The following is an 11597-nucleotide window of genomic DNA, read 5'->3' as shown; positions in this document are numbered from 1 at the left end:
GGCATGATATGTTCGTGAAGAGCCAGCTGGGCAGGACCGCTGTGACTCACAGATAAACATTTTTTGTTTTTTTTTGTCCACACTTCTCACACTTCTTGCCTTGTCTTACATCTGAGAACAAGCCTCAGATATATTGTAGACTTGATTCCTCCCCTTTCCCTAAAAGGTGATACTTTAATGTATAATTCAGGACATAATACAGTCTACAGTACAAATACCTCTTGGCTTAATAAAACCCACTCAGCATGATTTATTTAAACAGTTACCCTTCACAGAAGCTATTACATGCTTAATCCCGTCAGATATTCTTCTCTCACTTTCATTAGTGTCACATATTCCCATTGAGATTACAGATCCCACTGGACAGGGAAAAGAGACTTCGGAATATGTGACTTCTGGAGTTGTTAATGTTTGTTTGATAATATGAGGTTAGCCAAAGGTATCTTCACAATCTTCCATTTTTGACCTCACCACATGGCCGTAAATATTAGCACATCCCATGTGTACTTCAGGTACGTGTAGCGGTGTGTTTTGAGCTATGCTTGCAGACTATAAGCACACAGTAGGGTCAAATATATATGTTTCCCACCTCAGAGGAAGGGTCATATCATGAATGCTGTCCCGCCTCTAAGGGAGATGTGATTGGCTGCCGTGTCGGACTGAGACCCATCGATTGGCTGTGACCAGCTTCTGTGACTCGAGCTGAGAAGCACAATGTCAAGTGGCTTTAGCTTTGTGGGAACTGCAGCCTGGGAAGGTCGTCTTATCAGCTGCTGGAACAGGATGCCTCACAGTTTCCCTGCCTGAGTGTTGCCCAGATGCAGAGGAGATGAAGTGCTCCTATTCCACAACTTTACAATAACACTTTCCTTCCTTCCATTTTCATTAAGAAAAGTACAAAAGCGATTAAACAATAACTGCCAAGTGATTATAGAGGTTAAATTTGGTTTGTGATCTGGAATATTTTTGGGGAAACAAAATTAAAAATGGACAAACAGACAAACTGTGGATGGGAAGAATTTTTTTTTTTTTTAAATAAAGAAACTTTAAAATTATTCAGTTTTGAGACACACATACTACAAATAGTGGAGTGTTTCAGTCCGAAGAGCCAATCTGTTGATCCACTTGCATTTGTTACAGAAGATGAGTCCAGGGGGTGTCATGTGAACAGGGATTCAGGGACTCTTTCACCTCTAGGGCAGCCTCCCTGCAGCCTGCACTGGGGCTGTACCTTTGTGCATTTTAAGGTATAGGAATGGACGCTAAGGAACATCCCATGGGTAGAAACAGCATTAATGTATCATCAATGCTCCAAAAAATGTTCCTCAGAGTCCACCTTAAAAGGTACAGTTACCTACAGCTAAAGGTACAGTTGGTAGGCCCTTGAGGGAATAGCCCCAGTGACAAGCAAAGGTACACATTTTTACCCTTTCTTTTCAGACGGCAGCTCCCCCTGCCTAATCTGGCAGGCCCGCCCTATGCTGGCCTGTTTGCAATCATCCTAAAGCTTTCTGGCAAAGAAGTAAATAGAGAGCCCAGCTGGAAGGAAGACAGGTGAGCCCTACTGTTCCGGGTAAATACAGAACCTCGAGCCTGTCACCTGGCAGCTTTTGGCTTTGTTCCACGGAGATGGAGACAATGTGCAAAGAACAATTGCAGAGCAGGGGAAAACCTAAGCAGGAAAAGTAACAGAGCAGAGAAGCTGGACAAACTTTGTATACACACATTACCCAAACAAGTTACTCACCTCTTTGGTTTCTGCACAGCCAGGTTATGTTGAGTCAGATTCGTCATTTGAGACGTAAGTAAGATGGCATTCGCATCTATTTACTTGCCAGCCGCTTTTCTCCTAAGCAATGTCAATAATAAGAACATTAAGTAACAGACAATAGTGAACAGTCCAAGAATACAATCCCCGAGGCTAGAGAAATCTTCCTACCTATGCATGAAATGTAATTGTACATCATAACCAGGTCATTTACTATTGTAGCTTAAGAGCTACGGTGGAACAAACTGTACTGAAAATCATCAGCTTATTCGGAACACAGTCAGGACATGGAGTGGCAATCTGAGAAGATGAATGTGTTCTTGAAATGTCCTGAGGCTCAAGGAAGGCTTGTAGGGGGCTGAAGTCAAAAAGAGACAAGATTTTGCCTGCCTTTTGGAAATGAAACTGTCAGGTGACCTTACATAGGGATAGTTAGTGACCTTGGAGGTCTTGTAGAAATCGGGGGGGGGGGGGGGGGGGGGGGGCTCACTTGAAAGTGTTGTATTAGGACACCAAGGTCATGAACTTGATAGAACTTACAGCTGACAGCCAACGGAGAGGAAGCAGGAGGGATCTGTCGGGGCTGGGGATTGCTGAATACACAAATGCTTTTGTGTACTTTAGAAACAGTGATATTTACTGTAATAGCTAAGTAATTCAGGTGCCTTATTTGTTCATTTTTGACATTACATGTGTAGGTAAAACTATTACTATTATTAAAGACTCAAACATTTTTAAACTGCAGGTTGACATATTGGTCAGGCAGGATCTGTAACATCCCAAAATACTTGATATATTCCACTGACCTGAGGAACCTTCATAAAATATTAATATGCCACAGAATATATGTCTGTAATGTTTATAACATTACTACAAAATTACATATAACCTTTAATGCGTTTTAACACAAACTGTACCATTTATATATTCCGGTATTTACTGTGCAACTTGTTTGACTTTAGCTGTGAAATATTTTCAGGCAAGTGGTGAGCTGGATTTGGGGGGGGGGGGGGTTGGTGCCGTGGATTTATAACGAGGGGCAGAAATCCACAGGCGTCTGTCTGCCAGAGCGGGTTCGGTGCGCGTCAGTGCAGCTCGGAGGCTGTCAGGCTGGGCCACTAGAGGGAAGAAGAAGTTAAGCAGGAGCAGAAAAGAAGTGATAATACCGGGTTACAAGCATGATAAAGTACCGATCCTGTGTTAATAAAGCTCAATGTCGCAGAAATTCCCCTGTCATTAAGGGTACACATAGAGTTAACTTATCGCCGATATCTTTTATTTTGTATTTGTTTATTTTAATCTACAGTTGTGCAGTTGGCCAATATTACAGATCATGACACAATGGAAATGTAGGGTAGTTCCTAAAGCCACAATAATACGACTTGAGACATAGGCGTGGTTATTCGGTTTAATACGGAAACAATACTGAAGTGTGGGGAGGCGGCTTTCGGTTCCCAGGTGCAGTAAATAAAGAAACGTTAAAAAACGCTTCCATCAAATTATTTTTGGCGTGGAAATCGGAAGCTTGGCACTTTCTTCAAAGCCCCCGTATTGTTAGTGCGTGTGTGGCTGCCTGTGCGCCCCTGCCGACGGGATTTTTTGCTCCCCCTGCCTCTGCCGGGGGCGTTACGAGCCTCGGTATATTAACAAGTGTAGGGGAGGGCTACAGGGCCAGTACTGCCGGCGTCGAGGGAGGGGGGCAAGAGCAGCTTTGTGCGCCTAGGAGCGTCCTCGCATTTCCAGCATCCATTCGGTGCGCTGATTTTCACGTACTGCTGCTGTTATTTTATAAAGGAGGAGTCGACGTACAAAAGACAGTAAGGCTCGGTCCGAATCTATTATTATTATTATTGTTATTATTGCTATTATTATGATTATTTATTATTATTATTGTTGCTGTTGTTCCGTAGTCGTTCCTTGTTTTCTTGGTTTAGGTATACATCAGGTGTACACTAGTGGCCAAAATATTGGGAACACTTAGCATTTTTGGCATTACGCTTAAAAAAAATACTACACGAATACTGACGGTAATGATTATAAACAATCAAAACATGTTAACAAATTTTGGACGATTAAATAAGTAACAGGAGTAACTGGAATAAAGTTCTGCAATATGTAAAAATTCGATGCGTTCCCACAATTTTGGCCACTAGTGTGAATATGTAAGACTGCAGTTAACCTACTTGCGTTTTATAGGTGAAAATAAAGGCAGTTCGTCAGGACGTGCTGGAAAGTGTCTGTGGTGCTGCTTTGATTAACTTTGTAAAACTTCATGCAAATACGTCCATTCAGGGGTAGCCGGCTAAACAGATGTAAATGTGGGGGCACATGCTTTGCAGATGGACTGATGATGTTCCCTCCGCTTTTCATGCATTACATGATAAAAAGAAATCATCAAATAGAGCTGAATATTTTCAAGGTTCTGCGTCGTTGCTGCGTATTTTTTGGGCTGTTGTGGGTCAGTCATGTGAAGGATTGCAATCGGTGGACTTATTACTGGCTTCGGGTCGCTGTAAAACTAATGGCAATATTAAGTACCCCTTTGAAGGTGCTTAGGTAACTGCAAAACTTCCACCGCCTTTTGAACAGATTCAATACGTTTTAGACTCTAGCCTTGCCTTTCATAACTAAAATGTTATATTTCCCTTTAATAAACACACGCTACTTTATTTGCTATTTGCGGCTGAAGACCTCCCCCTAGATGCCTTAAACCGCGACAGCCGGCTGTACCATCGGAGTAGATTTATCCAGGGAGGGCGTCTCAGATTTCTTTTGTATCACCTGAGAGGTTTTATTGGTCTCGGATTAGCATACCAATAGCTTTTATTACCCACTGTTCGCAATTCACATAAGTCCCTTTTCTGCGGACATGTAATTGTTGAAATGTGTACGTGTAAGCAGCTCATAGATAGGCGACGTCAATGTCGGGTTAGGGTTACGGAGCTGTTTAAGAGGGTGCTAGAAACTCAGGCCGTCAGAAGCACTAAGTGCTGTTTAACATATAATAGAGGAGTCACTCTATTCATGAAGATGCTGCTTTGGAGGGACGAAAGACGGAGCTTTAGGGGTTCTGCTGTTTGTGTGTGTGTGTGTGGTGGGGGGGTGTGTCTGTATATGGGGGTGTGTGTAGAGTTGTGTGTTACTTTGTGGGGCTGTGTGTTTGAGGGGTCTTTAGCTGTGGGTGTGTGTGGATGGGTGTGTATGTGGATGTGCGTGCGCCTTTGTGTGCGTGTTTGGTGTAATTTTTACATTGTCGGGACCAGATTTTCCCACAATGTGATTAAAAACCTGTAAATAATAACTTTTTACCATATGCAGTATTTTTCGGTCCCCACAAGGAGAACTTAAATTGTATTTAAAAAAAAAAAATTACAAACCAAAAAGGCCAGAAGTCTTGTATTTTGTTTGGTTAACTATGGTTAAGGTTAGGGCTGGGTAGGGGTTAAGGTTGCTATTGTTGGGATTAGGGTTTTGCCCATAGAAATGAATGGACAGTCCCCACAAAGAGGTTTCCAGCAAATGAGTACAGGTCTGTATGTGGTGGGGTGTGGGGGGGGGGGGGGGCTTGTGGGAGCTGCATAGAGAGCACTCTGTGTCAGACTGAGGAGGGTGGGTGGGGGTAGGGCTTAGGTAGCAGTACGGGGAAGGAGGTGAGAGTGCTGTGCTTTTTTTTGGGGAGGGGGGCAGGTTGGGAGAGCTGGTTAATTTAGCAAGCACTGGGAACTGGGAAGCGGTGAGACAGGACGCAGAAGGATGTGTTAAGACAGGGGAGGCCTGCCCAGCTCAGGTCCCTGTACCGCAGAGAAGGATGTGTTAAGACAGGGGAGGCCTGCCCAGCTCAGGTCCCTGTACTACAGAGAAGGATGTGTTAAGACAGGGGAGGCCTGCCCAGCTCGGGTCCCTGTACTACAGAGAAGGATGTGTTAAGACAGGGGAGGCCTGCCCAGCTCAGGTCCCTGTACTACAGAGAAGGATGTGTTAAGACAGGGGAGGCCTGCCCAGCTCGGGTCCCTGTACTACAGAGAAGGATGTGTTAAGACAGGGGAGGCCTGCCCAGCTCGGGTCCCTGTACCGCAGAGAAGGATGTGTTAAGACAGGGGAGGCCTGCCCAGCTCGGGTCCCTGTACCGCAGAGAAGGATGTGTTAAGACAGGGGAGGCCTGCCCAGCTCGGGTCTCTGTACTACAGAGAAGGATGTGTTAAGACAGGGGAGGCCTGCCCAGCTCAGGTCCCTGTACCGCAGAGAAGGATGCTTTACCCAACAGATCTGCTAAACCAGTGCCTTATTTCCAGCAGCCTAAAGGTTAATGTTCAGCAACAGAACGTATTATAACGTGAGTGTGGTCGGCTGTGTTAATTACAAGGGAAGCTTTACAGTTGGGGGAAACGTTGCCGAACGCCTGGGTCTCCCAGCCTCTAATTTCCTAAGTGTTGGTCTTTTTTGTGTACGAGGTTTGAGATGCTGCTGTTTTATTCTTTACATAAGAGCCCACACAGCCTGAAATCTTCAGGATATGTGCGTGTAGACAGCTAACCCCCAGGGCTCTCCTCCCTATTAATCCTGGGCTTGTAATCCCCGTTTGGGTTAATGGTGCCTAAGTTGTCCATGGGTCTGTGCGTCTGGCTTTGTCTGATGAAGATAATGACCCAGACCCCTGAGCAGAACGCATTTGAAATCAGACTTATCTTTAATCTCCTTTAAAGATTCAACAGACTTCCCAGCTTCCTCTGCAACTGCTCCTTTCTCTGTTAAAAAGCCAATTCACATTCCTTACCTGGCAGATTTGCCATTTGTATGAAACAACCATTAAGTTCCTGCATCTCGACCCTCGGCCGTCCAGGTCTGCAATCCAGGGGGACCCCAAAAGCTAAGAGTAACAAATGGAAATGAGTCACAAAGGCATACGGTAGGACTGTGGAGCGTGCTGCTGATTGCAGACAGAGATGATTGGTCTCTCCGGGGATTAGCGTTTAGCAGGGTTGCACTAAACAGCATCCGTAGATGTAGAATGGTAAGCTGGGGTCAAAGTTCGTAACCTCAGAAAGCATGGAGTTTATGTTATCCTTTGTGCGTGCTGAATCCATTCCGTATTTACCCTGAGAGCTGGGAGGCGCTTATGAGTAATTGGATTTTTAGGCCTGTGCCCTGGTCGCTATGGTGGCAACATACTCGTGACCTCAGGGGTCAGCGGTGTGACCTTCTTTTTAGACAGATTGTCTGTGGAGGGTAGAGGACCAGAGTCTGGCCAGCCGGATCCCTCAGATCATGTTTCACGTCTCGGCCGAGACCTGGCGTTTCAGCCAGCCAACTGTGGCCGGAAGGCGGAAGCCGTGCGGCGTGGGTGCAGTTTCCATTGAAGAGCTTGACCTTTCATCCCTGCGTATGAGGGGAACCCTCCAGCCTCTCGTGCACCAAAATGCACCTCCTCTTGGTAGCGGGGGCGTGGTTTAACTCAAAAGCCACTTCAGGGTTAATTAAAAGCATTTATAGTTAACGGGCTGTAGTAAGTGTTTCCAAGAAACGGCCGCAACCAAAGAGCCAGAAACAATAGATATTTGTGGAAAAACAAGCAATCGACGGCCAGCCGTTTTCGCCATAATTCATTTTTGCCTCGGAATGAAAATTTACCCAGCAGGCTGATGAAATGGGTTAGTTTGGACTTGTGCCGCACCGGATGTGAGCCCGACTTAGAGTGATGTGGGAGCCCAACAAAGCTGACGCAAAAGTAGACCCCCCCAACCTGCTGCAGTTCCAGTCCTGGTTACTCGGTTGTTTTTGGCAAATTGCTCTCCGATGAAGAAGGGCCTTGTGTCATGAACCTCTGATACTTTCTCTCTTTGATCCCGTCCCTGGGTCTGTCTGAGCCTCTCCTCTGTTTGTTATGAGTAAAAAAGACCATGGGAAATGTCGTGCTGTAATGAACGAGTTACACAAACATTGTTTAATGCTGCATTGGGTTTCGCATTCCATTCGCCCAAGCATGTTTGGAATGTGTTAGGTAATTCATGTTGTTTCAGTAAATAAACGATGCTTTTACGTATATCATTTTTCACTTTGTGGTAAAAACTTTATCTCATTACTACCTGTTTTTTTTTTTTTTGTCGTCATTTTAGAACGTGACATCATGGAAAATGTGAATCAATTCATCGACCTTCTGTTGGAAGACATAAACTTCACCGAACATGACGACAACGTGTCCCACATGGAGGCAGTGGTGTGTCCTTCCAGCTTCAACATGGTGGCTGTGCTCTATGCTATGTCCATCCTGTACATCTTCATCTTCATCATTGGCCTGGCCGCCAACTCGGTGGTGGTGTGGGTGAACGTGCGGGCGGAGAGGAGCCGCTACGAGACGCACCTGTACATCCTCAACCTGGCTGTCGCTGACCTGTGTGTGGTGGCCACCCTGCCCATTTGGGTGAGCTCCCTGCTTCAGCAGGGGCACTGGCCTTTCGGCGAGGCCATGTGCAAGATCACGCACCTGGTCTTCAGCGTTAACCTCTTCAGCAGCATCTTCTTCCTCACCTGTATGAGCGTGGACCGCTACCTCTCGGTGGCGCTGTTCAGTGACTCCCATAGCAGGCAGAAGAAGATGGTGCGCAAGTTGATCTGTGTTCTGGTGTGGCTGCTGGCTCTCGCAGCTTCAGTGCCAGACACCTACTTTCTGCAGGCTGTCAAACCTGTGCATTCAGAAAACACCTTTTGCCGGCCGGTGTACCCTGCAGAGAGCGCCCGCGAGTGGATGGTGGGTATCCAGTTCAGCTTTATAGTACTTGGCTTTGCCATTCCTTTTCCTGTCATCGCGGTCTTCTACTTGCTCTTGGCGGGGACCATCGCCTCCTCTCCAGACCAGGAGCGATGTCTGAGCCGCAAACTCATCCTGACCTACATCGTGGTCTTCCTGGTATGCTGGCTGCCCTACCACGGGGTGCTGCTGGTGGATGCCTTGTCAATGTTGGGTGTCATGTCCTTCAGCTGCCCTCTTGAGAACTTCATCTACGTAGCGCTGCATGCCACCCAATGCCTCTCGCTCATCCATTGCTGTGTCAACCCTGTCATCTACAACTTCATCAACAAGAACTACCGCTACGACCTGATGAAGGCTTTCATCTTCAAGTACTCTACCAAGACCGGCCTGGCCAAGTTGATCGACGCCTCCAGGGTTTCAGAAACTGAGTACTCTGCCGTGGACAACCATGGCCAACTGTAGGACTGTGTGAGGCAACTCAACAAAGAGACTATGTGAGTTGGAGCTCAGTGACCCTACACTGCCCGGTGTACAGTCGCTGAAGGGCCATGTGTTATATACCAATGAAGCACTATAAATTACTGCGACCAATCCATTATACCTTATGGTATAGAAGTCTACTGTATAGACATAGTGACCATAAGTGACCGTTGGCAGGTTTGGTCAACAAGACAGGAAGTCATAAAAAAGCACTTCCAAAACTTAAAGGACTTTGAGATATTTCTGAGGTTTTTTCACATGGTGGGGGCGGGGGGGGGGGGGGGTAAGGTTAGTATCTGGTGCCTTGCAGGAACAACAGCAGGCAAGGCAGTGAGCATGTCAGGCTGTGAAGGGGGGGCACGGCGTGGGAGAGGCCAGATGGGGAGCAGAGAGGGGGGGGGGCAGGAGGTGGGGCCGCTCGTCGAGCCTCCCAGCTTGTCATTAGGACTCGGTGAGACGCCAGCGTCCCGCCCAGGCCCCAGAGCCTGCCGTTTCACTGGAGCTGTTTACAGGCAGAGGGAGGACAGGGAGGAATGTGGGCCGGGTGGCTGCCAGGGTCCAGGCGTCAGGAGGGAACCCAGTAGAAAAGCACACTTACTCACCAAAAGCAAAACCGCCAGACTGGACAACACAATAGTGCTTTGTGTTTTTTATTAGAAGGGATAAACCTTCAGGTAACTTAAAGTATTCGTCTAAATATTATATATATACATATATATATTTTGTAAATATTCTCATATTTATATATTCATTTATTTGTATTGTTCTGAGCTGTATGACATATGCCTCTTGTTGGATCGTTTGGTCATCTAATGGGAAATGCCATGGATTCTAGTGCTGTTGTTTAGTTCTCGGATGTGTAGAAGTCCCCTTTGCTCCCTATAATGGGCTTATTTTGTATGTTTCAGTACTTTCAGTACTGTCATGTGGGGCATGGTGTGAGGTGTGGGTACAAAACCAGCCTGTGTGTGTGTGTGTGTGTGTGTGTGTGTGTGTGTCATCAGAGTTTCTGTTTCCTGCTGTCATTTTCCCAGCAAACTTCAGGTGATCTGGTGACTGTAAATTGCCTGCAAACTAATTGTCTCTTCTCTCGTTTGGATCGTACCCACCTCACCTCCGCTTCCTGGAACAGTGCAGCCCTAATTAGATACAGTTATTGAAAATAGCTGAATAGATGTTACTCTTTACCAGATACATATCACCATGTTTTAGCCGCTATTGTTCATGAATGTTTGACATGTCAGACGTTATATAAGATATATTTAAACTTTTTCTTCCTTTTGGTGCCATATATTGTTCGCAGTACAGCAAAAACACACATTATTATTGTAGTAATAGCATTTTTAAAATGCACTTGCGTAGAAGTGCTACAGAAACGGAAATCATTGAGCTTCCCGATGACTGAAGTCCAGTGAGGGCATAAGGCGCGGTGTCACTAGCAAAAAGCACTGACAGACTTGTTGCTATGGTGACAGTGCTACCTTTGTTCTCTCTGAGGGAGGAACTGCGTGTTTGTGGCTTCTGTACATTAATGTCATATGGCATGATGCAGTGAGTTTCCAGGTCACTAAACATTAAATGATGTTTGCTTATGGCTCTTTTTATTATTATTCTAGTTCGCAATGGTGTGTAACGCTTTACTGCATAATAAAGACAGAAAAAAAAAATCTTTTTTGGAATTTTTATTTTCACTGAGGAATCCCATTAAGTCTGAATCGCCAACAGCTTTTCTAGTGGGTTTTCATATTGTTTAAGACATTTTCTCATTGTTAGATGAAATGTGGGTATTTTGCAGGAACATTACACTGTTTAATAAGATGTTAGTTAGTATAGGTGTCATTTCAGTGGGGAATTTCATCTGTCCATCTTCTATACCTGCTTGTGCTATATAAGGTCACAGGGGTCTGAAGCTGATTCTGGCAGCTACTGATGTAAGGCAGGGAATTACCCATGGTGGGGCGCCTGGCTATCACAGGGCACACACCTACACACACACACACACACAGGCTCACACTCACCCACACACTTGCACACTTTTCAAATATATGGACAGTTTGATAACTCCAGTTAACCTCAGCATGTTTTTGGACTGTGGGGGGAAATCGGAGTACGTGGTGGAAACCCCACAATGAAATGGGGAGAACATGCAAACTCCACACACAAAAGCGATGTGAGGCAACACTGTTAGCCACAACCTCGCTGTGCCACATTTCAGCCAAACATTAGATTAATGAAACTGATTACCTAAAAACCCCAAGAAAATTCTACTGCTGGAATCATATTTTATGGAAAATTCACATAAGACGGCCATGTTTTGAGCACTTAATTAACAAATTTGCTGCCTAGATTCATGATTGTCTTTGAACAGTTTCGCATCTGTTTTTGGAAACGTAAAAGAGGACCACCCACAAACGCAATTTTTATCACACACCGAATGTTACTGGAATTCCCCATTAACTGTTCCCTTCTCAGAAACTCCCTCCAGGATTTTAGGCAGCTCCCTTTTCTTTAGAGTACGTAGTCTGAGGGGCTCACCTGTTCGCTGCCTCCTGTGCACAGCACGAAGAGTGGGAGATTTTCCCAGGTGTTTCACTGTACTTT

At 45.6% G+C, this 11597-nt stretch overlaps 1 protein-coding gene across 2 annotated transcripts; it reads left to right on the top strand.

Annotated features, from left to right (window-relative positions):
- The first annotated feature begins 3187 nt into the window (after nt 1-3187).
- LOC125710040 (atypical chemokine receptor 3-like) lies at nt 3188-10588 on the top strand. 2 transcript variants are annotated; one of them, XM_048979203.1, is made up of 2 exons: nt 3188-3595; nt 7882-10588. In XM_048979203.1, the coding sequence occupies exon 2, from the start codon at nt 7893-7895 to the stop codon at nt 8976-8978; it is 1086 nt and encodes a 361-aa protein (XP_048835160.1). In that variant the 5' UTR covers nt 3188-3595; nt 7882-7892; the 3' UTR covers nt 8979-10588. The 2 variants fall into 2 exon arrangements, with proteins under 2 accessions (XP_048835160.1, XP_048835159.1); XM_048979202.1 differs by having other exon boundaries at nt 3191-3585.
- The last annotated feature ends 1009 nt before the right edge of the window (nt 10589-11597 follow it).

The sequence above is a fragment of the Brienomyrus brachyistius genome, chromosome 16, assembly GCF_023856365.1.
Source record: "Brienomyrus brachyistius isolate T26 chromosome 16, BBRACH_0.4, whole genome shotgun sequence".
NCBI classification, from domain to species: Eukaryota; Metazoa; Chordata; class Actinopteri; order Osteoglossiformes; family Mormyridae; genus Brienomyrus; species Brienomyrus brachyistius.
Note: the sequence above shows the minus strand (reverse complement) of the source record. Positions and strands in the feature narration are given on the sequence as shown.

What these genes read in the sequence shown, in the direction of transcription:
- LOC125710040 (XM_048979203.1), top strand. Translation starts at nt 7,893, where the DNA reads ATGGAAAATGTGAATCAATTCATCGACCTTCTGTTGGAAGACATAAAC.